Source organism: Urocitellus parryii, chromosome 3, assembly GCF_045843805.1.
Source record: "Urocitellus parryii isolate mUroPar1 chromosome 3, mUroPar1.hap1, whole genome shotgun sequence".
Lineage (NCBI taxonomy): Eukaryota > Metazoa > Chordata > Mammalia > Rodentia > Sciuridae > Urocitellus > Urocitellus parryii.
Window position 1 is genome coordinate 156,830,448 of NC_135533.1, and position 24,710 is coordinate 156,855,157.

The 24,710-nt window shown below is 43.7% G+C and overlaps 2 protein-coding genes across 3 annotated transcripts in view; one reads left to right on the forward strand and one right to left on the reverse strand.

Annotated features, from left to right (window-relative positions):
* Positions 1-331: 331 nt before the first annotated feature.
* On the reverse strand, positions 332-23,593 carry Ufd1 (ubiquitin recognition factor in ER associated degradation 1). 2 transcript variants are annotated; one of them, XM_026401753.2, is made up of 12 exons: positions 23,447-23,593; positions 19,779-19,911; positions 19,375-19,407; positions 16,143-16,264; positions 12,685-12,815; positions 10,354-10,426; positions 7,767-7,835; positions 7,062-7,127; positions 6,766-6,813; positions 5,909-5,997; positions 5,255-5,336; positions 332-450 (listed from the first exon to the last, which is right to left on the reverse strand). In XM_026401753.2, exons 1-12 carry the CDS (start codon positions 23,447-23,449, stop codon positions 376-378), a joined length of 924 nt encoding a protein of 307 aa, XP_026257538.1. In that variant the 5' UTR covers positions 23,450-23,593; the 3' UTR covers positions 332-375. The 2 variants fall into 2 exon arrangements, with proteins under 2 accessions (XP_026257538.1, XP_026257539.1); XM_026401754.2 differs by lacking the exon at positions 23,447-23,593 and having other exon boundaries at positions 19,805-19,877.
* A 665-nt stretch (positions 23,594-24,258) lies between these two features.
* Cdc45 (cell division cycle 45) overlaps positions 24,259-24,710 on the forward strand; it is a 32,107-nt gene continuing 31,655 nt past the window's right edge. The window contains exons 1-2 of the mRNA XM_026401707.2: positions 24,259-24,401; positions 24,549-24,608. Of these exons, the coding sequence (XP_026257492.2) occupies positions 24,351-24,401; positions 24,549-24,608 (111 nt within the window). The 5' untranslated portion in view covers positions 24,259-24,350. The remainder of the gene's footprint in view (positions 24,402-24,548; positions 24,609-24,710) is intronic.

A 24,710-nucleotide genomic window follows, 5' to 3' on the forward strand; every position in this document is an offset into this window, starting at 1 on the left:
TGGGAAAAGTAAAAATGAAGAGAAAGAACACCTTAAGTTACAGCAATTCAATTCCTCCACTGGTTTTGTAAGAAATGAGGAAACTCTGTTGTGCTGAGGCAGAGTGGGAGAGCCCTTGAGCTGCAAGCATGAAGTAGTGAGGAGGTGGCTGACTATGGAACCTCAGAGACAGCTCTTACTCTTTCCCAATATCAAGTACACAATCACAAAGTCCTACTGCTCCACATCCAAGTCAAACTTGATAATTCTTAGGTAATGCTAAACAAACCTTAAGTAACAGCATTCTCTGATGATAGTCTCATCCTTGTCAGAGCCAGTAACTAAAAGCCAATATGTTGCAATTGATTCTTTTATTTTCCAGTCAACAGTCCCAACTTATGGTTTTCTTCCCTTTTTACGCAAGGACTGTCCTTCTCCAGAGAAAGCAACAAATCTGCCTCCAGCTTCATCCTAGATGTGAAGATAAGACTGTTTTCAGAAACTTCCTGGAGGTTTACAATGAATGCCTTATTCTGTATACACATCAGTACCATTTTTCTTCCACATTATTTGTAACCAGAAAACTCTAAAATATAAATACAAAACCACAGAATCACAACTGTAAGTTGAATTTACAAAAGGTTTTCAGGTTGAATATACAAAAGTTCCTCATCTATAAGTTGAAAAATATCATATTAAGTTAAAAAATATATTTAATACACCTAACCAACTGAGCACAGTGGCACATGCCTATAATCTCAGAGACTCAGGAAGCTGAGGCAGGGTTCCAAGTTTGAGTCCAGCCTCAGCAACTTAGTGAGATCCTGTCTCAAAAAATAAAAAGGGATGGTGATGTGGCCTCTGAATTCAATCCCCAGTACTACAAAACAAAAACAAACAAACAAAAAAACACCTAACCAACCAAATATTCTAACTTAGTAACACATCACACTGTGGAATACTGGTTGTTTCCCCTCATAATCATTTTGCTGACAGGGAGTTGTGACTCAGACCTATTGTCTAGCATCAGAGAGGATCATACTGCTTATCACTAGCCCAGCAAAAGATCAAAATTCAAAATTCCATGCATTGCTTTCACATCTTTGTAAAGTTGAAAAATCCTAAGTAGAACTATAATACATTAGAGACCATTTGGATATCTTTTTATGGAATAATCACTCATAACTTCATCACCTAAAAAGAACATTTCCTGTCATTTTTCTGTATATATAAACTTTTCTAATTCTGAAGTTTCAAGCTGATGAGTTTCTTATCTAGCACATTCCAAATGCTACAGAGAACTCCATCAAGGAGGGCCAGTCTTCTTCCAGTGGATATTTCTGTTATTTCCAAGATTGTAGTATTATAAATTACAGTGTTAAGCAACTTCATATTCCAAACACCTGACTTTTCCCAAAATTCATGGATATAAGGGTTCATATACTTTCTTCTTTATGGTATAAGGGATGAAACCCAGAGTTTCATGCATACCAGGCAAATTTTTTACCCCTGAGCATCATCCCCACCCCTTTTAAAAATGTCTCCCAGGGCTAGGGATCTAGCTCAGCTGGTAAAGTGCTTGCCTCACATGCACAAGGCCCTGTGTTCAATTTCCAGCACCAAGAAAAATAAATAAAAAGTGTCTCCATAAGTTGCCCAGTTTGGCCTCAAATTTGTATTTTTCCAAGTGCTTTTATTCCTAGTTAGTCTGAGATATTGTCCCCTGACTTTCCTCTATGGAAGAAGAGTATTTCTAACACATAACCTCATACCTAGTACCCCCAAATTACTACAAAATATTGTACCTTGGTGGGGCAATTCAATATTTGTGATGACAGTCTTATGAAGGTGAGTCACAGCTGAGCCATATAGTCTTCCTTTCCTGAATAGCCTTTTATCTGTCTGGGTATGAATAACTATCTGGTTTTTCTCTTCCACCCATTGGATCATAGCAGGTATGCACTGATTTCTTCTACTTGAGGAAGGTATGTCTCTTGGGCCTTTAGCCTGCCCTTCCTGGACTGGCTATTGTCCAGGTGCTATCCATGATGATGGGGACTCCATAGTTCCAGGAGAATCTAGCTTTCTTATTTTTTTTTATCTCATTCCTTCATTTTAGTGAGGTACATTCTTCAATAGCTTTCTGAAAAAGGGTGTATAAGCAGGCTTTTTTTTTTTTTTTGAGATCCTATGTGTCCAGAAATAAATTTTTTCTACTCTCATGTTTCATTGATAATTGTGTTAGTCTGCCTCTTAAAATGCCCTATCTCCAAATACAACCACATTCTAGGGCTTCCAGAGAGAAATTTGAGGGGGACAAAATTCAGCCCATATAAGTACAGATTTTTAGGTTGAAAATTATTTCCCCTCAGAATTTTAAAGATACTGTTGCACTGTCTTGTAGCTTCCTACATGTGTCCTAACAAGATGATGTCCTTGTTTCCCAATGGCACCTATCTTCTCTCTAGAAGATCTTCAATGTGATCCCTAGAATATCTTCAATGTGGAGCTATCTTCATTCATTGTTGGGTCCTTCATTTGGAGATATTATTTCCCTGATAGTTTTTGCTCCTTTGGTTTTTCTGGTCTTTTTTTTTTTTTTTTCCACAATTCAACTCTTTCCATTCTTTCTTTACCCCTCTTTCTTTTTTTTTTTTTTTTTTAAATAAATTTATTTTTTAGGTGTAGATGGACACAACACAATGCCTTTATTTTATGTGGAGGTGAGGATCGAACCTGGGTCCCCCCTGTGCTAGGCAAGCGCTCTACCGCCGAGCCACAATCCCAGCCCCCTCTTTCTGACTTTGAAATAGGGTCTCACTATGTTATCTAGGCTGATCTTGAACTCCTGGGCTTAAGTGATTCTCCCATCTCAGTCTTAGGATTACAAGTGTATATGGCATTGCACCCAGCTTCTTTTCACAATTCTTAATACTTGTGTGGTAGAACTAGAAACTTTTTCTTTTTTGTAGTGCTAGATACTGAACCCAGGACCTCATAAATGCTAGGCAAGCATTCTATCACAGAGCCATGCTCCCATCCCGGAACTGAAAGCTTTCTGACTGTGGTTTTCAGTCTGGGATAAGCTGGGTAGGACAGACATTCCTTGGGGAAACACTACTGTTTGTCATTATCTTTAGGTCTTTTTTCTTGGGCTCATCAGTCTATGCGGAAAAAGCTCCAACCTCCAACTATAATGAGTAAGACTGTCTGCCAGTATACTGGGGACCAAGTAGTGGAAGAACATAAAGGGCATTAACATTCAGGGTACAAACTGTCTCTCCTTCTCACTCTTCATTTGGTCTTGCTATCCACTATGGCTGACTGCCCTAGTCCAGAGACCTTTTGATACCTTCTTCCGGGAGTACAGGGAGGGAGACTGCTACAGTTCTTAATGTTTTGTATTCTATCTTTAACCCCTCATTTCCAGCAGTGCCTTTTGAGAGCTCCACAGTCTATACCAAACTGCCTCTTGGCTTTCCTCACACTCAACTTAGGATGCAGCTTTCCATCGTCTTGTCCTTCTACTCTGAGGATTCCAAAATCTTGCTGGAGTTGCCTCCTCTTCCAATCTTTACTGTCTCATTGCCTGTAACCACAACTCTATTGGGCTTCAGGATGGAGTAGAACTAAGTATATGTCTTTAAGTCTATCTTTTTTGGTTTCCTCTTCTTCCCCATACTGGGGATGGAATTCAGAAACACTTTACCACTGAGTTACAATCCCCAGCCCTTGATCCTCATGGCTTTAGCCTCCTGAGCCAGTAGGATTATAGGCAAATGCCACAGAATCAGCTCAATCCCATCTTTCATCATACACTTCTTAAAAAATTATGGATAAATAAATTAAGCCTGCCAGCCTCACTCTCCCTTTTGTGAATCTATAAGTGATGATGAGCCATGAGCCATACCAAGAGGACACCCCACACTGAGGCCTCAGGTCTTATGAGGTCTGACTAGGAAACCATGTATACTTGGTCTGAACCTGGAAGATTCCCTAACACTGTGCCAATGTGGAAACATTATAGCCAGGAGCACCTGCACGTGGGATGGGGGTGTAGAGACAACACTATGGTGTCTGCTCCCAACCAACCCAAATGCTACAGTTTAGGGGTCAGGAGGGGCCAACAAGGGCCCTGCAGTCAGGAAATGGCTGATGACTAGTTCCAGTGACTGGCAGACCATCTTGAAAAGAGATCACAGCACATCTGCCCTCTCCCTTACTCCTGGATCCCCAAGGTCTGCTCCTTTGAGAAAAGGAACCAAGAAAACAGGGTCTAAAATGTGGATATTCTAGAAACTCTCATCACCTCAGGTCACTGCATCCAGCCACAACTACTGAGTGCTGAGGGCAGTCTCTGACAGGGTATGCTGGATTTTATGAGCCAACACCTAGTACCCTGAAGTAAATTCCCACAAGGCAGACCCTCACCTTAGCCAACTCCCCCTCTTCCCCCCTGTCAGACCTCATTTCCTATAACAGACGCATACCAGGCCAAGGGAGGCCTGCTGTCATGTCTCAGTAGAGGTAACTTTCAGCATGTAGTGGCACAAAAGTGAGTTATAAAGTGGACAGGAGTTATGACTGCAGGCTCAGAGAGCCCTCACCTCTGGGTTTTCACATATACATCTGTACAAATGCAGATAATCACAGCAGCCATCTCCTGGGGCTATTCCAGGGATTTAAGAGTTGTTACACATAAAGCACTCAACATTAGTAGTTGGCACCTATATCATGCTGGTTACCGTTGCTAGGTGACGAGAGTACTATGATGGCCTGAACTTAGGAACTTGAATGCCTGCCCTCTTACTGCAATACATTGAGTGATGTTTGGTGCAAAGTGCCTGTGAGGCCTGGCCATACAGTCTTGAAGTGTTCATGTCTGCAGGATGCTCAGTTCTTTCCTTCCCTTATCTTACAACCATCCCACTCAGCTAGAAGATGTTAAGAGACTGGAAGCACCAGGTCTCTATATGAGAAGCAAGCAGAATATAAGGCCCATTTAGGGTACACTATTCTTCAGTGGCAGAACCTTGAGTCAGCTCCTGTCCCCTGGACTGCCAGGCCTCAGCTCCTGTCCCCTGGACTGCCAGGCCTCAGCTCCTGACCCCTGGACTGCCAGGCCTCAGCCTATACTCCACAGAATTAGGCCATTAAGAAAATAATGACCCCAGGAATGGGGAACACAAAACAGAAACGCCCAATTCAGAATCATTACGAATCCCAGTCATCACTAGTAAAAAAATACTTCTCATTACCAATAAAATAAACTCACCTCTTCAACCTTTTTAACCAATGGACGTGAATTTCTGATGAAAGTTATTTTACCAAGTTTAAATTCATAATTGGGAATTCCTCTGTGAAGAAGAAACAAAAATAGAAATGTTCATTCCAAGAGGAAAGGACTAAAATTCACTTTTAACATCAAGAGGAGGGCAAGCAAAAAAAAGACCTCCACCCCAATACAACAACAACAACAACAACAACAAAACAAGTATCCCCCATTACTCTTCTGGAGATATATTGCTATATACTACCTAGGCCTCTGGTCAGCCCTTGAGTAATCCCCAGCATTCTTCTAGCAGGGATCCAGAAGACAAATGGTTTCCTGGTTTAGCATAAATACTGGGTATGGGGCAGGGGTTTGGCCTGTGCTGAAGAGTCATTTCAAGCCACACAGAGCCCCCAACAAGGGCTATACTCTCTCATCTTACTCTTTAAGAGAATGGGTTAAAGAAGGTGTCACTTGCATTCTCCTATTTACACACAGTAGACAGCTGACACATCTCATCCCTATCCCCACCATGACAGCTGCCAGAGGAGAGTCTATTGTGAGGGTATCTGAACCCATTAATATCATGGTCACATGACACAGCCCCTCCTTGGACAATGCCAAAACATAAAGCAGGGGCAGTTACAACAGACTTACCTTTTAATGTCTCCAGGCTTGATTGGGGAGGGACTGGGCTCTACCCCTTTCTTCTTTCCATCTAGTCTATTCCCAGAGCCAGAAAAGGCCTAGACAAGCAAGCAGAAGTGCATGCTGAACTTCAAGGGTGAGCGCACATGTGCCTGAGGGTGATGCCCAGACCCATTAGAACTAAAGTCCTTGTTCCCCAGTTGATGGATTATTGGCAGTGGAGATCTCTCCACCCAGCCTTTCAAGGTACTACTGAGATCCAAAAGAGCTGCCTGACCCTAGAGCATCCAGCAGCCAGTGGTTGAAAGGCTTGGCTAGTTCAAGCCCCTGTGGGTGGGCTAAGGCCTCTGTTGTGACAGCCTCCCAGATTTAGCTTCCTGAATGCCCAATCATGTCTCCTCCATTGTTTTTTGGTATCCCAGTGCTTGCACATGAGCCACCTCCACCTATTTCTCAGTGAGCCTGGCCAGAGGCCATGCTAAGGGTCATATCTCCAGCTTACTTTCAAATGGTGTAGGCAAAAAAAAACAAAAAACAGGACATACTTTTAGCAATAGAGAAAAAGTAATAAATACTGTTGAACCTAAAGGAAGGATATGTCCATTGTATTAATTTAATTTTTTGGTAGGGTAATTTTCTTTAATGGGGAAAAAAAATAAAGTTGGGTTTCTTACAGGGTCGGTAAGATTCTAGGAGAAAGTAGATATGCAACAAGATTTAGGAACTGAGCAAGTGTCTGACTTGTGTATGTAGGTACCCAGAACACAACCCCTGCTAATGTCCACAGACCATCACAGAGAACAGCTTGCAGTGAATGTTCTGATTCAAGGAAGCACAAAGAGTAAAACATGTGGCCTGGTACTCACACGGAAGCCCAACTCTCCTGCATAGCCACTGTGGTCGGCTTCGCCTTCCTGATGGGGAGACAGAAAATAGGAGGTAAATTTCTAAGCATGAACATCCAGCTTTACCCTGAGCCTCCAGTTACTAATGCTGCTCCTACCCTGCATCAGCTTGGACACACTGTCCCCCAAGGAAGAGGGAAGAGAAGCAGGGGATATGACAATGCCAGCCCCAACAGAGGTCACACATAAAGAAGCACTAGTACTAAAAAGATCAAGTGCATGAGAATTTGGGAAGGGACTCTGGAGAAATCACTTACTGTTGACTCCTCATGCTGGACTTGTCTTTCAGGTTCCTTGTAGCCTAAGGGAGCATCAAAGTCCACCTGTATTGTCAAAATGAAAGGTAAAATGTTGAGACAAGGTCATACTCAGTTTCCTTGTCTATTTTAACTAAGACAACTACAGATTCACACATGGTTCTAAAAAATTATACTGAAAGATATGCCTATACATTATGCTTAGTTGTCTCAATTAGGACACATCACAAATTACAGCATTGCATGACTACCAGGATGTCAATGTTAGAAAACATACTGCTCTTATACAGAGCTTTCTGATTCTACATGTATTTGTGTGTATGTGTTTTGTGTAATTAGTTCCTTATGATTTCATCATCAAGAGGGTCTGTCTATCCTCCATCGCTTTTTTCGGCAGGAGGGGCTCAGCAATGAGGATGTTATGTACATCAATGGTTTATTCCTATTCAGGAATCTGAGAAAATTTCCTTGGCTCTTAAGAATATTTATTCCTTGGCAGATCTGAGCTGACCATAAATTCAGCCACCTCAGCACCATAAGCAAACTCTGCCACCCCTACTTCCTGGGATGGATCACTAGGTGAATGGTCACCTCGTGATGTTCTGATAGCATCTTCCTCCTCTTTACCCAAACAATCCCAGGGATTGAGTGATATCCCCCAGAAGCTCTGATCTGAGCTCACTGAAACCACAAAAAGTCACTTACATTCATGTCACACTCAATGATGGACACAGCTTTGTCAGGTTTTGTCTCCATCACCCGTAGTTCATAGATCTGTGGAAAAAATACAAAAATCAGTTGGGACAGTTGTGAGGCAGCACTGGGGGTTGGCAATGTCCCTGTTCTGTGGCTACCAGACTCCTGTGGACAGGACCATCATTCCCATGACATCATCACACAGCTGCACCTCCTCCTTCAGTTGAGGGGTGGGCTGCCTTTATGTCAACTGCTCAAGAGATGTTTGTTCACCATATGTGGTTCCAATTAGATAGTTATGCATCATATTGCAAAACACAGTCCTGTATTTTTCCCCTCTTCATTTCTTTAGGGAGTACTGGGGATTAAACTCAGGATCACTTTATCATTGAGCTACAACACGAGCCATTTCCATTTACTTATTATTTTTTAAATTTTGAGACAGGATCTTGCTAAGTTGCTTGCTCAAATACTGAGGCTGGCTTTGAAGTTCTGATTCTCCTGCCTCAGCCTCCTGAGTTGCTGGGATTACAGGTGTGTGCCACCATGACCTTTGACCCAGAAAGTTCACTTATAAGAATTTATTCCAAGTAAATAATTAGGCTAAGTACCTAAGAAGAAAATTCTAAGAAAGCTCATTCCAATACTACTAATAGTGTGTACCCAAAATGCCTATCAATAGATCACTTAGATGAATTACATTTGCTCACATGTAAAAAACAGGTTAGAGGCATAGCTCAGTGGTACAGCATTTGCCTAACACGTACAAGGACCTGTGTTCAAATCCCCAGCAATGCAAAATAACAACAACAAAAAAATACAGAAAGGGAAGAAATTATTTTTCAAGTATGTATTTAAACCTGTGCTTCAATGTATATCTTGTTATAATACCCTCAACTTACTGTGTAAAATCAGCAGCAGCATCTTTTATCATCAGTTTAATATATATACGTTTTGATGGAGGGGTACCAGGGATTGAACTCAGGGGCACTTGACCACTGAGCCACATCCCCGACCCTATTTTGTATTTTATTTAGAGACAGGGTCTCACTGAGTTTCTCTGCACCTCACTTTTTTGCTTAGGCTGGCTTTGAACTTGTGATCCTCCTAAGTCTCCGGAGCTGATGGGATTACAAATGTGCGCCACCACACCCAGCTATCATCAATTTAAGAGTCAGCATTAATGGGGCTGGGGTTGTGGCTCAGTGGTAGAGCACTCGCCTAGCACGTGAGAGGCGCTGGGTTTGAGCCTCAGCACCACATAAAAATAAATAATTAGGTACCTGTTATTCAACGTACTTACAAAAAAAAGTTAGCATTATTACTTGAGTATTAAGAACAATATCACGAAAGCTACCTACAATTAATCAAAAAGCTTAAAATATTTAATTAAGATAGACAATACTTAAAATATTCTCCATGAAGCTAAAGACAAGAATATTTCTTAGTTTATACAAAAAGAAAAAATAGAAACATATAATTTGAAACCCACAAAACAGGAAAGTAAAGGTTATTAGTATAAGATCCCTCAAATATAGGGAAACTTTCAGATAAGAAGCTAGATCTTTACATTGACACCAAGTAGTTGCCTCTAAATACTGCGAAGGAGGAACAGGCTAACCCATAAGGCTCCTGTGACATGGCTGTGGGGATCCTAGTCCAAAGGGACCAGACAATGTTGTAAAGGAGCTGAGCATTCGTCACAGAGGAAGTAGGCTAAACCAGGTTGGGGTCATTCCTGGACAGCAGCAGTCAGCCCTGGCAGAAATCCCATGGTGGTCAACTGTCAACTGTCACAGTGGACAAGAGGCATCAACACTACTGTATGCCACGCCTATGACAGAACAGCCTACTGGCAGGAGTTCCAGTTATTATATCCTCCTGCAAATGTGTTTCCATGGATATGGAAAGCAGATGGCCCCCTGAACTGAGAGAACTCACATGTCATTTCACTTTGTAGCTAAATTATCTAGGATCAGACACTCAAGAAGCACAGATTGATACATATGAACATTTGAACATATGAACCTATATCAGGAGGGGCTAAACCCAGAGGAGCTGCTAATGGAAAACTGGAGTTAAAAAAAATAAAACTGTGGGCTCCCATGAGAAGAGGAAGTGACTCCAAGAGACACTGTCCCCAGCAAGAGTCAGGTGCCCAAGGTACCTAACAACATTCAACCCACTGCAGGGCCAGCTCCTCCAGGGCTTGTCTGCTTCCAAGGGAAGAAATCACAAAGACAAGGATCCAGCTTTTCTGTTTCTAGATCCCTATAGCTATATAAAAGCCTTAAAGGCTTAGGTTACAGATATAATAAAGACCTTTTTAATAGAGGGAGAATTGACAGCCTCACCAACGTGGTCCACAGAGATATGATTAAGAATAGCAATATTAAGCTTATTTACCTACAAGTGTAATCAATCCTTAAATAGGATTTGTGAATTATGGCTATAGAATTTTAAAAAGCAAATAGCACGCAGTAATGAGGTACTAAGATCCAGGAATATCTCACTTAAAAAGAAGCCCCAAACACCAGAATAGACAATGTAAGTGGTTCTTTTTAGGTCCAATCTATGTTAAACAAAGCTCACCTACCTTCTCATTGTAATTGATGGCAATCACATCCCCAGTGGTCAGACAGGCAAAGTTTCTCAATGCATTTTCTAACCTGCAGACACACTGTCAAGGCAACATGGCAAAATGTATACCTTTAGTCTAAATTAAGTGTCTATGAGAAGTTACCATTAGGTACATGTAGTGTAGCATGCTAGAAGTAAAATCACACAGCTTTGAGCTGGGATATACCTCAGGAGGATGCTAATCTAGCATGCATGAGTCCCTGGGTTCAATCCTTAGCACCACAAAAATAAAAAACAACAAGAGAAACTTCAAAACACAGCTTAACCAGGCATGGAAGCTGAGACAAAAAGGATCACAAGTTCAAGGACAGCCTAGGCAATTGAGTGAGGTCCTGTCTCAAAAAAAAAAAAAAAAAAAAGTAATAATAATAGTCTAGGTGTGGTGGTACATGCTTGTAATCTCAGCAACTTGGGAGGTTGAGGCAGGAGAATTATAAGTTTCAGGTCAACCTCAGCAACTTAGCAAGACCCTGTCTCAAAAAGTAAATAAATAAAAGGGGCTGGAGCATATCTTAGTGGTAGAATGCCCTGAATTGAATCTCCAGTACTGCAAAACAAATTATTACTCCCAGTGACGCTGCAAGGGCATGCTTTGACTTTGACCACAATGGTTGGAGGCGCTGGGCCTGAACTACACTAGAACAGATTTCTTGGTTTTGGAGGATAGGGATGGCTGGCTCCCTGCATTACTTCTGCACGACCTGGCACATGCCAAAGCACAAGCTCCCCACCTTCCATGTTATATGCTGACTACCTTTATCCTGTCAGTCAAACCAGGGGAACACCCAATTGACTTTCAGCTAACACAAGTATTACTCTCTACACTAACAAGTTATCCAGGCCAATAGAAACAGCCTCTGAAAACAATCCCACAATAAGTTTGCATTGCAATATGCATAAAAACACAAAGATCAAAAGGAGCTATGACCACAGATTCAGGACCCCTTCTTGGTCACTAACAGCCCAACACATCTAGGTCAGAGTTCTGAGGAATAATGTATGATCTTCCCATAGGAAGATCTCCAACACACCCCTCCTCCAGGACCCAATCAGTAGGGGGCTCAATGAGGGCACTGTGTTGGAACATGATCAGCAAAGGACTTAATATGGCTCATATGCAGCTTGCTTCTGAAAGTGGGCCTAGAGAGTGACCAGATGGGGAGGAAGGCACCTTTTAAAAATTTTTTTATATTTTACCTTTCCATGTTGTTCACTTTTTTTCCCCCCCTTTGGTAAATAGTACTAGGGATTAAACCCAGAGGTGCTCCACCACATACCTATGTCCTCAGTCCTTTGAAGTAGCTGAGATAACAGATGTGTACCACCATGCCCAGCTCTTAAATTTTTTTTAAAAGCATGCATTTTAAAAAATAAATAGGGCTGGGGATGTTGCTCAGTGGTAAAGATTTTCTTAGCATGCAATGAGGACCTAGGTTCAATCTTTGGCATCACAAAAAAAGGAAAAAGTTAAATAGACACTCTTTAGTATTACGATTTTAACAAGCTAATGGGAGCCATCAAGCTATAGTTTTGTTGTTGTTGTTTTGTGGTACTGAGGATTGATCAGGGCCTTGTGAATGCTTGGCAACTGTTCTACCATTGAGCTACATCCCTAGCCCAAGTAAGAGATCTTGATCACAGTCCACAGACAGTATACCTCTTACCCACAATGGTCACTTCCTTCCCCAGTACTGCAAAAAAAGAAAAAAAAGAAAAGAAATAAATCACTAGAACCTAAACATCTGCTTTCTGCTGTAGACAGTCAACATTACCTATGATGGAATGACAGAGTCCTAAGCCTGGGAACACTATGGAACTGACTAGCCAGTTCTTTGTTGAGCTGGGTTATCAGAGGCTGGAGGGTGAAGGCAGGTGAGTCATCCCTACCTTCCACTGTACATATTGCACCTATGTACAAAAGACTAGACTTTGTGCCAGGGGGCAAAGTCCAACTGAAAGAGGAGTTCCACTTTGGCTTCTACGAGTGTCTGGAAAATGATCAAAGGAGGCATACAGAACATTTAGTGCACTCAGGACGAGGAGTCAGGTCAATGTGCTGGCTTTTTTTGGTTTTTGTTTGTGGTACTGACAATCAAACCCAAAGCGTCGTGCATACCAGGCAAGCACTGTACCACTGAGCTACATCCCTAGTTCTGAATGCTATTATTCTTAAATCATAACTTCAACCACAAACATGTGGTTCTGAAAGTAGCAAAGCACCTGTTATTAGTGGCTCCTGAATACCAATCTTCCATTTAGAGGAACCCTTCTTATTTCAAAAGGATACACTGCTTTGGGGTTGGTGATATCCAGGAAGTCTGGGCTCTGAGGCTGGAATTTGGAGTATGTAGCCACTTGAAGGTTGACACTTTCCACCTGCACCAAGCCCCCTTCTTCCAACAGCAAATTCTGCATCATCTAAAAGGAAGAATGCTGCATGAAACTCCTGGAAATGAAGCAGCATCAGAGTTATCATCAAGTTGTACAACGGATGAGCCAAAGTCTTACTTGGGGCCTCAAAAGAGGAGCCTGAGACAAAAGACTTGAGAACAGGTAATTTAATTGGGATACAACATCAGAAAAAATGAAAAATCAAGTGAGGGAACCATGTGGAAAGAAGAAGGCCAAGAAATGGGGGCTAAGGCTGCTGCAGCTAATAGCATGCTATATCTCTGCTGGGGCACCTCGATCAGCCTCCAGCTACAGGCCTTCTGGAATTCCTGGAATGCTCAGTTCCTGGTTCCTAAACTGTCCCACCAACAGGTTATAAGGATCTGGGTAAACAGGGATATACTTAAGGTAGGATAATAATAGCAGAAGATGAAGCTGAGCTACTATGGAATGGCTTGAAATGGCTAAGGCCATGTAGTAGTGACAAGACTCCAGAGATATCTGCTATAGAGAGGGTTATAAAAAACTGAGAGCCACCCCCCACATTCTTGTAATTCTTTTATTAAAAACTCAGTAAAGCAGATGATGGCTGAGGTGGAAGATGGAAACATCAACAAAGCCTATGAGAATACAGCATATTAGTGAGGAAAGCCACTACAGTGTGCCTGAGACTTAGGTCAGAGGAAAGAAGACTAGGCCAGGAAAATAGAACTCCGCATGTCCCAGAATAGGCTTTTGCTTGTCTTATTTTAAACCTTCTTGAAAAGAATGTCAGATAAATACATGGATAGAGAGAATCACAAAACCAATTTTTGCACAGCCTGCCCTGACAGTTCAATAGTAAGCAAAATATGGCTTAGCTCATTTTCTCTATCCACACCCCACTCTCCAGTCCCACCCCACACTGGACATCATGTTCTTCTGCGAATACTTCATCAAAAGCAGCAGTTAGGAAGTGACCCAAACAGCCCAAGAAATGGGGGACAGGGAGTTATGGTGCAGTTAAGAGAAAGGGAGCTTATCTGGAGAATTGGGCATAACTGGGGCAGCAGCTATACCTTAAGGAAGGCAGGGGCCCAGCCATGAGCAAAGTTCAAGAGTGAGTGGGTCCTAAGACAAGCCTATGGAGGCCTCAACACACTTGAGCTGAAAGGCACTTATCAAGCTGGAAATGACAGCAATGGAGGGGTTGTCATTCCTTCTAATGACACAGGGAGCTACAGTAGGATGGCAAGGCAAGCTGGCTTTGAACTGAGGGTATTGTGACTTTGGAGAGTGGAAATGTTCCAAGGCTGAGTCAGCCTGCTGTAGGTCAAACCCCAGGCCCTTGGGCAGACTTTTCTGAGTGATCCGTCAGTGAGGAGGAAGAGGACATTAGTGGTATGAGGCCCTGAAGTACAAAGGGCAAGGTTGTGATCACAGGCTGGAGGAAGCCTGTACTATAGTGGGAGTAGGAGGAGATTCCTCAGTCAAGAGGCAGGACACAGCCACAGAAGGCTTGAGACAGAGAGACAGAAGTGAGGGTTAGATCAGGGCTTGCGGTGAGAAATAAGCTGAGGGCAATGAGGGAGGGGAGGGGGAGCTGAAATCTTGCTCTATACCTAGTCCACCAGTTTGGCGGTATCCAGCCCCAAGGCAAGTTCTGTGGTGATGCACGCACAGTACAAAAGGCATCTGGTCTGGTGCATATCTTAGTGCTTGCAAGCGGCCCCAGGAAGGAATAAAGGTATAAGTCAGCAGTTGCGGTCCCAGCTGCTAGAACACAGGCCAGCATTTATTTTAGCCTGGCTCCCAGAAGTAGCTCTGGAGCTCTGGGAGGGATGGAGTTGACCAATCAGTGCAGGAAAAGCACTTGCTCCCACAGCCTGTGTTGCCTTAAGCAGCAGTTGGGAGGCATAAGGCAACTTCCTCATGTTAGGATCTGAAAGGCCAGGTTAGAAAAAAGAAAATAAGAGAATAAGGCTTCTCAGAGGTCAAGAGATTCCTCAAGAAAAAGGTTCAATTAGTTTCCTAATCCAAAGTTGTCAAAGAGTCAAGTAGCCACTCAAACTCCAAGTCTGTGGATTGGAAAAGAACCTCTGAGATACAGTATAATCCCAGTGTCACCACTTCTTCTTTCACCTTTACAGATAATCCACAGAGGAGTCTCTGCAGGAACAGAAAGGACTGAAGAAATAGTTGCTATCAAATATTTCAACAACTCAGAGCAACTTCAATGACCAGACATAGTACTAGATGAGTAGGACATGGCTTCATGCACCTGCAGACAATACACAAGGACAAGATACTGAGTGGCAAATTCTCAGGATGGCAAAGTAGAGGCAAGTGTCAGATCAGAGGCCCAGTTAGTCTGGAAGGAGATAGCATAAGAAAAGTCAGGCAACAGGTGCAAGTGCAGGGCTCATATTGGGGAGAAGCTCGTCAGGTCTGCCACTTATGAAGGGTCCTGGGACCCGACTAAAGGACAACCATGCTCATAGTGGCATGGGCAAGGTTGTCTCCTGCAAATGAGAAGGGACCTTTGGAACTTATATTCAATCTCAGAAAGAGAAAAGGCGGGGGGGGGCGGGGGGGTGAGGAGGAGGAAGGGAGGGAGGATGGGAGGGAGGGGAGAAGAAAGAGAAGGAGGAGGGGAGGAAGGGGGAGGATGAGGGAGGAGAAGGAGGACCATGCCTTTCAAAGTGTGGCAATCACCACGAAGGGAACCAGCAGGAGGTAGGCTATGCCTGAGAACATTGCTTTCTTAGCAATGGGGTCTCAAGATATGGCAGTTGAAGTACTTTTGTGTGTTTGCAGCCCCTCTCACTGCTCATCCTGGACACTCTAAGTGCACCTGGCAAAATTAAAGCACAAAAGGAAGGAAACATGCTTCCTTCCATGGGCTTCCTAAAGCAAGCATGTCAGAACTAGGGAGAGGGTAGGAGTAGGTTGGAGAGAAATGGAGGGGGAAAAGGGAACCATGTGGTTCCTGAGGCCACCGGTGTGGAATGCATGCAATATCAGGCTCCTCCCTAAAACACTAGTGCAGTTTTGCTCGCTTCTCTAAAGTGTCCAGCCCCTGGGCAAGTTCTAGAGGCTCTTATGTACCGAGATGTTTGCACCTAAGTCTGCAATGAAGTCCTTCAAGTCATGTGACCACAAGTCAAGTAACATGGGTCCACAGCTAAGCACAGTGTTTTATGGAATGGCATAGGGAATTGTTTTGGATCCACTCCTCTTGCTGGGCCACTCTGTTGAGGGGCGCAAGATTCTCAAGTGTGCACACACATACTAGGGGGTGATTCTGCCTATGAGAACACCACATGTGACAGGCCAAGGGGCACACTCTCCAGAGAGCTTGATGGCCTCACTCACCCAGTGTGGGAGATAGCAGATACCCTCATCAGCCACGAATTCCAGCACTCCGCAGTGTGTCATGCGATCCGAATTCTTATTGGTCAGTTTGAACAGCATGGGATAGGTAATATTAAGTCGGCCTAAGAAGAAAGATATTAACAAGCATGGATGAGATAGATAACTCAAGGAATGGCTTCTTTGAAGGCAAAAATACCCTGCTCACCCAACAGTCTCCCCTTGGAAGGAGCCTCTCTGCTACCTACGGTAGCTTTCTTCCCCAAATTTCAACACCCTCAACCCAAGAAACCTCCTACTGAGTGAGGCAAGGACATATACAGTGCATGGCCCAGAAGAGGAGCTCAGAAATGTCTGGTGACTTAGTCATGCAGCATCAGCACAGACCTGTGATATTCTGAAATCACCATTTTAAAAAGTGTTTGTCAATAATGTATCAACCATGTGTCAGAGAAAAAGCCCCACCTTCAAAGGTTACTAGTTAGAAAGGTAAGAAAGAACACAAACATGCATAACCTGAGGCTTCAGGTGCTATGGGAAGAGAAGGGAGGGAAGGGACAGGGTCAGGGGGACAGACCAGCCACAGGGCAGGCAAGTCAGGGATAGAATCCAAAGAGAAGAAGTAGCTCAAACAAACATATGGAGGTGAAGAAACCAAGTAGTTCAGAGACAAACTGTCAATTAGGCAAGTTGAGCCAGGACAAATATAGGAGTAATCAGGAACAGAAAGGGAAACTGGTATGAGACACCACATGGCAGAACTTTGTGTCTGGGACCAATGGGCTCAGCCAAATCACAATATACTACATCTACTCATTCCAGTGATCCATGAGGTAAGAGTTGCATGGAGGGCAAGAGCTGGCAAATAATACTGCACACAGGGCTGGGATTGTGGCTCAGTGGTAGAGCACTCGCCTAGCACGGGCAGGACCCGGGTTCAATCCTCAGCACAACATAAAAATAAAAAAATGCATTTTGTTGTGTCCATCTACACCAAAAAATAATAATAATAATAAATATACCGCTCACATGCTGACTCAGGAAGTAAAAAGGGCAGAGAAAGGTGGGGCTGGCCAGGTGAGGAAGGAAAACCTAGGAAACCAGGGCCCTGGGAGAAGGGATCTCAGAATGTACTGGTGATGTTTGCTTTGTCCCAGGATCTTGTTCAATCTTCCCAGAATTTCCAGGAAGGTACTATCATTATCCCCTTTTTGTTACTGGGGAAACCAAGGCACATAAGTAAAGTAACATGCCCCCAATTACATAGTTCAAGAGTGGCAATGCTGGGATCCAAACGCAGTCTACTTGCTTAAATCTGGGGCTCAACCACTGAGGCAGACTTCAGCTTGTCAGACTAGGCAAACATATCAATAGCAGTCCATTTAACATCAGGAGGTAAAGCAGATTCCTTCTGGTCTCTCTCTAAAACTCCAATTAAAACAAATTGAAGAGCTTGGGCAGGAAGTTCCAGAGAAGCTCAGAAAGAAACACCTCACTATGGAGGTACAGTGGGAATGGGTGGCCCCACTATCACATGAGTAACTGATGTTGGCAGCACAAGGTCCAAGGGCCCAAACACCAGGCCTTCCATCCTCAGGGCACCTCACAGCTGTTAGAAGCTGGCCTATAGTTGGTCTGGGATGACCTGGATCAGGCTCCAGCCAAGGATCTGAGACTGCTATAGCTGGAAGAGATCCCAATGTTCTGCAGTCCACTCACTGATGACCAAACTACAATCTATGATTTAGAGAAGTACCCTGATGTTCCCAACTCTTTACAAACCCTCACCTCTTCCAGAGTAGTGATCTTGTATTTTGTAAATCAGGACTCCTCCCTGAACAATCTTACTCAGGCACAAAAGGGTTTCTTCCATCACTTAGGAGGTCAAAACAACACTGATTTGATCCACTGACCCAGTCCCTAATTCTTCTGGACACCTGTGCTAAGGGTCACACCAGGTATCTGGATTCTGGGTCAGCTTGTCTGGAAACCAAGGCCTCTCTGGGGGCTTATTCCCTCTCTGTAATGACAAGTGTGCAAACAGTACTGTAACTGTGAACACACTGGCTCTATCTACCTGCTGCATGGACACGGGCCTCCACAGTGTATAGCTATAACTAGAGTTGGCTCAAGGGTCACTAACCCTAGGGGCTGGGATGAAAAGGACTGGGTTGGGCATACATAAAGCACAACACCTCCAATGTACAAGTGCTGTAGATGTCCCTGGTTAAGGAAAAGGACACCAAGGGCCAGAGAAGCCAAGTCACAATGTCAGGCTGGGCAAGGTGTAAAGATTGAGCGGACCCAGTACCTTTCTCTGCAATCTACCACTGAGTTCCTATGACTAGCCTCCAGTCTCCTGACTCCCACAGGAGAAATTCAAAGTGAAAACACCAAGTCTTGAAATTCAACCGTGTCTGTGATCAGGGCTCTCCATGATCAGGATATTCTGCATCTGGGGCTGTGGTATCTGGGCTGTTCTCTTGAGATAAAAGGTTGGGGGGAAAAGGAAGAGTATGGCCATTCTCACAACTTATGAATCTTATCCACACTTCTACTAAGAAGCAGAAGACAAGCAAAGAGCAGAAGATAATAAATAGCTCGATCTCTGACATGCTCATAATGCAATGACACACTGAGATGAGAAACATGCACTACTCTCTTGAGAAACAAAGATTTCTTCTGGCTTGAGAAGCTATGCACTACCCTCTTGAGAAGCAAAGATTTCTTCTTTTAAAAGAAAAACAACTGAGTACAATCAATGGCATGAGCTACCTTGGCACTGTACAAAGCACTTTACCCTTCCTTTATTTACTCATTTATTACAGCGTTGAAGATCAAGCTCAGGTCTCTGAGCATGCTACTAAGTGCTTTAACACCAAGCCATACCCCAGTCCTTCATCCTTTATTTAATCCTGACAGAGTCCTGAGACAAGTTGATAGAGGGTGGGTAGGATCAGGGAAGAGAACCCCCTTCACAGAGGAAGGACCTAAAGTTCCCAGGGCCGTGGAGAAGCTGAGTATTCACTGCATAGTTGCCGCCGCCACCACACATAACTTTGTCCCAAACACTTGTGGCCCTGGTTTCCCCAGATCAGTATATGCTCCCCAGTAATGATTCCTAACTAGATGTTGTAATGGTCATCAGCATTTGGATGCACTAAAGAGCCTAGACTGATTTCTGTCATTCGTATTTATATTACTTAAGTTTTTGAGTAACTTAGAAAATACTTACTGAGTTGATCGAGGGCTGAGGGTGGCATAATTACTGTGGAAAAAATATTTAAAAACATTGAGAAAATAAAAATAAAAAGAATAGACAAAAGGCAAGATGCGATTCTTATTATATTTTTTATAAGTTTTAAACAGTATTTTAAGGTAGCTAAAATTTCACAATGATCTTTCAAAAAAATCTTAATGTAATTTTACTTGGGAGGAATAAAAGGCTCCTGGACATTAATCTAATCATAATTAGCACCCTACTCCTATCACCCACACCCACTTAGCAAATCTGAGACAAGCCACACTTTAACTTTAGATTCTGGTGCCCACATGCAAAGTTAAGGGTTGGGGAAGGCTATAAGCTTCGCAGACATAGGGCAAGAAAGGTTACTATTCAAAATAAAAACAAGCACATACTCTTCCCTCCTTTCTCCACATCTGACCTGTCATTAGGCCCGGCTAGCATGGACACGGAGAAGCAGCGGTACTGTGTGGAGAAGCGGTTCTGGAAGACCCGGGGAATCGGGTGGTCGAACATGTTGAAAGAGAACTAAAAGAGAGAGAGAGATGTTGGTATTAGAACAGAGACATTAGAACAAAAGGTTCTTTTCTTTCCTGGGACAGAGGTCTCACTGTGTTGCTCAGGCTGGTCTCAAACTCCTGGGCTTAAAAAATCCTTTGCCTCGGTATTCTGAGTAGCGGCAACTACAGGCACACACACTCGCTCCAGCTTAAAGGAATGTTACAACAAAAATCATCTTTTGTATATATGTATATGTCTGTGTGTGTACTGAGGATTGAACCCAAGGTCTTGCTAATGGTAGGCAAGTGCTCTAGCATCAACCACCATTTTATTTCTTTTTAAAATCTATTTTGAGACAGGGTCTCACTAAATTGCTCAGGCTGGCCTTGAACTTGTGGTCTTCCTATTTCAGCCTCATCTGTTGTTGGGATTACAGGCCTGCTCTACTGTGCCCAGCACATTGTGGTGTTTAACACTAATAAACATGGCTGAGGAAATGAAGAACACAATGTGTTCTTGTGTTCTTACTTGATTACCCAGAATATTCTGATTTCCTGAGCAGCAAAATGAACAAATTCTTTCTGCTTCACCCAGTCTCACTCTCAGATCTAGCTTTCACCATTTTTGGGTAGTGTAATCTTACTAAAATATGAAACAGGCCATCCCAAGAATGTCCGTAACATTTTTCAGAGATGCTCCCCCAGCCCCCTGACTATCAGTAGAATCAAGGCTGAACCTCCTGTACATCTCACAGACACTTGTTACTGACAGACCCAGTCTCTTAACCTATCATGTTCCTTCCTGGCAATTTCTTCCACCTAGAACTTTTTCTCTATTATTATTAATTTAAAAGTAATTTATTAATTGAAAAACATCTCTTACTAAGTAATGTGTGTCTGGTTCTGATTTAGGCATTACGGAAATACCACTATAGTGATGGTAACCTACAAAACAGATCTGCCTTGGTGGACCTGATGCTAAAGACAAAAGAGACATGCAAAAGAAAACATATGTGTCAGATAGCTTGAATACAAAAAGAAGGATAAGGGGACAAAGAACTCCTAGGCATGGGGTTTTAAACAGGTAGTCAGGAAAGACCTCCCTTCAGAGAGTCCAACATGCCATGAGAAGGAACAAGGCAGGAAACAGGGAAGGCATCCAGGCAGCAAGAAGGTCAGGTTCAAGTTATTTGTACTCCTTCCCCTGGCTTCCAATTACCATCCATTCCTTTCTCCAGGAAGCCTCCTTTCCTCTGCCAGTCAAGGGATAAGTACCCCTCCAGTGTGCTCTCATTAGCAGAGTAGGTACACATTGTAGTGCTATACCATTGTGCTTTCTTATATCAACAAGCAGGCCACCCCCGGGGGTGGAGGCCGGTGGTCCCTCTGGGTGTGCAGTGGGGCTGTGCACCTGCCCCCCCCCACCACCACCCCCCCCCCCCCGGCCCCTCATCAACAAGCAAAATGAAGACATGGTGACAACAGAAAGTAAGATCCAAAGACAAAGTTTAGCAACATCAATTTGGGATCTTCTCAAAGTATTGCAATTATTATGATGTTTAAGAAGAGAATGTAGGGCTGGGATTGTGGCTCAGTGGTAGAGCACTTGCCTTGCATGTATGAGGCACTGGGTTTAATCCTCACCACCACATAAAAAAATAAATAAACAAAAAAAGTTACTAGGTTCATCTACAACTAAAAATGTGGTGGTGGTGGTGGTGGAGGAGGAGGAGGAGGAGGAGGAGGAGGAGGAGTGTAAAATCTCCTAATAGGGCAGATATCCAAAAGAAATCAAAGTGATGGGGCTGGGCGTGTGGCTCAAGCGGGTGCATGCTCGCCTGGCAAGCACAGGGTGCTAGGTTCGATCCTCAACACCACATAAAAATAAAATAAAGATATTGTGTCCACCTAAAACTAAAAAAATAAATATTTAAAAAAAAAGAAATCAAAGTGAGATCTTAGCCAAAAGGTGGAAGCAACCTAGATGCCAACTAACAGATAAATAAACAAAATGTGGTATACACATATAATGAATGTTATTCAGCCTTAAAAAAAAAAAAAAAAAAACTGGCACATGCTACAACACAGATGAACCTTGAGGGCATTATGTCCTCAAGTAAAATAAATCATAAAAGAACTTACACCAAATGATTCCACTTACATGAGGTACCTACAACAATCAAAGTCAAAGACAAAAAATGGAATTGTGATTGCCAGGGACTGTAAGGAGAGGAAAATGAAGCATTATCATTTAACTGGAGAGTTTCACTTTCACAGGGTAAAAATTGTTTGGGGTAGGGTACAGTGGTACACTCCAGTAATCAGAGCTACTTGGAGCCTGAGGCAAGAAGATCACAAGTTCCAGTCCAGCCTAGGCAACTTAGCAAGACCCTGACTCAAAAAATAAACAGACAAAATTAAAAGTTATAATGGAAAAAATCTGATTAGAGCCAGAGGAGTGAGGAGCTCCTTAAATCATCTCTCACTTTGGCTACCACATCTAAATCATTTCTTCCCTTTGCAACCTAAAAGGGGAAACCATGCAAATGATACCTGACTTTAATAACCTGCCTCCAATTTATTCCCCCACAAAGCTGACTTTCTGCTCCTCCTGCTGCTTCTGACTCCAAAGTTTACTTTCCTTTATAATATAATTCTGATGCACAGCACATTGCTTGGCACATATCAGGTATTCAATGTCTGTTACATGGAGGAACTTGAAAACAAAAATATAATTTCACAGTAAAACATTTGGGAGAAAATCTAATAACCATTCCTTGCTTTTAAGAAAATAAGCAACTGCTAGGCAACGCTATCTATATACAAAGGTTATGAGCCAGTTTTTCAGCCAGATGGACTTGGTTTCAAATCTCCACTCCTCACTTACGTGACCTTGAGTAAACCATCTCTGTAAAACTTCAGTTTTCACCGGGTTAAAATGATACCATTTTTGCCTCCAGGGGGGATTGTATACAATAAAAGGGATAAAATGTGATGAAAGAATAAGGACATTAAAGAAAAACCGTGTAACAGAAAAAGAGCCCAAAAAACATTTCCTACTATCGTTCGTTATTATCACCGAACACAACACGACTGTGTATATACGAGGGCGTGAAGCACAGGCTTAGAGCTCACCCTCCAAGGGCAAAAAGCTGTAGGTTCCCGTCTAGGGGGATGCTCCCTAGAGATTCTCCGTGGGGAGCGCCCGCTTCTGCCTCCACCCCAATAACATTCCCAATTAACTCGGAGTTAATGGAAACCTGTTGCACGACGAGCATTTGCGAGACCCCACGAGTGGACACAACGATAGAATTTAACTTTCTACCTTCAAGGACCTCAAGTCTGAGAGGGAACGCAAATCATGCCCCAGGCAAGCGCAGATGAACAGGGGCACTCGTAGTTAAGGGTCCAGCTCGTTCCAGAAGTGTCCGGGACTGGCAGACCCGCCGGCCTCAGGCCCGGGTGACTCGGCATCTCCGCCATCGTTCTGTCCATCTCTGCTGGGCCCTGATTTGAGCCCTGTCCTCAGTACAGCTCCCTGACACCTACCCAGCCTCGCTTACCATGATGTAAACCCTTCGTAGACGCCGCTTTTCTCAGAAAAACGTTAGAACCAGAGGACTCAGAAAACTCTTCTTTATAGAAGCCGCCGCCGCCGCCGCCGCCTTACTGAAACCCAGACACCCCAGGAGGCTCACCGGAAGTGCCTGTCCGGAGGACCTGGAGTGGGTGTCGAGCCCGGGCGTCGGTTGCAAAAACGAAAAACCAGGCGAAGGATACAGGACGTAAAAATTACACAGCATATATAAGAAAATACCCCTTAATAACTTATTACCTCATATAAAGGCGACTTTAGAGTTATTTAAAATTATGTTTTGATAGTACTCCCCTACAAACGAATTTGGTAGGGCCCATTCTGCTTGCTGACTACGCTACCCAGAATGCATCTAGAACGATCGGGCCTTTGTTTCAGCCATCGTGGAATCGGGCGGAAGTAAGCTACACCACCTTCAAACTGGACCAGGAGTCCATTGAAAACCTAACTGCCTTCTCAATTGGTATATAACTTAATTTAATTTATGGATTGAAGTATATTTTCCTGAGGTTCCCAGCGTGAGGCGGTAGGCTTCTCTTCCCAAAGCAAAGATGTCCGCCAAACGTGGGGGTTTCTGGGTAAATGGGAGTCTTGAGTTGAAGCGGGCAATCTTGTTTACGTCCTACCTCAGAAAAGAGGCTTCTTCCCCGGCTGGTAGGCGGGGATGGGGTACTTTTCCAGCCTTGAATGGCGGAGGGCGATTGCCGATCCCCAAAATGGCCCAATCATAAAAGAGGAAAGGCGAGGGAACAAACAACCTATTGGTTGGTTACCTGGGCCAATCGGAAGGGCTGTGATTTGGCGGGAGTCTTGACCGCCTCCGGGGCTCTTGGTGTCTCAGCCCCAGCCGTGGGTGTTGGGCCGCCGCGGCTATGTTCGTGTCCGATTTCCGCAAGGAGTTTTACGAGCTTGTTCAGAGCCAGGTGACTCCCAGTCCAGGACCCTCGCTAAGGCCTTGGGTGGGGAAGAAGGAGTGAGGACGTGAGGCCATGGGTGGGCCAGGCCAAGAGGGCTGGGAGTAGCCGGGGTTCGAGTTACCGTACTCAATCCACCCGCTCTTGTCCAAACAGAGGGTCCTTCTCTTCGTGGCCTCGGACGTGGACGCTCTGTGCGCCTGCAAGATACTTCAGGTGAGCTTTGCGGACCAAAGGAGGGCGAGCGAGGCTAGAGGTGAGGGACTGCTGGGCAGGAGCAGAAGATGAGGAGTAAGGCAGGCCTAGGATGGGAAGGAG

What these genes read in the sequence shown, in the direction of transcription:
- Ufd1 (XM_026401753.2), bottom strand. An exon ending in TCATTGAGTGTGACATGAAT is followed by an intron (nt 7,128 to 7,766) that starts GTAAGTGACTTT and finishes TTGACAATACAG; the next exon opens with GTGGACTTTGATGCTCCCTT. An exon ending in TCCAGCATGAGGAGTCAACA is followed by an intron (nt 6,814 to 7,061) that starts GTAAGTGATTTC and finishes TCTCCCCATCAG; the next exon opens with GAAGGCGAAGCCGACCACAG.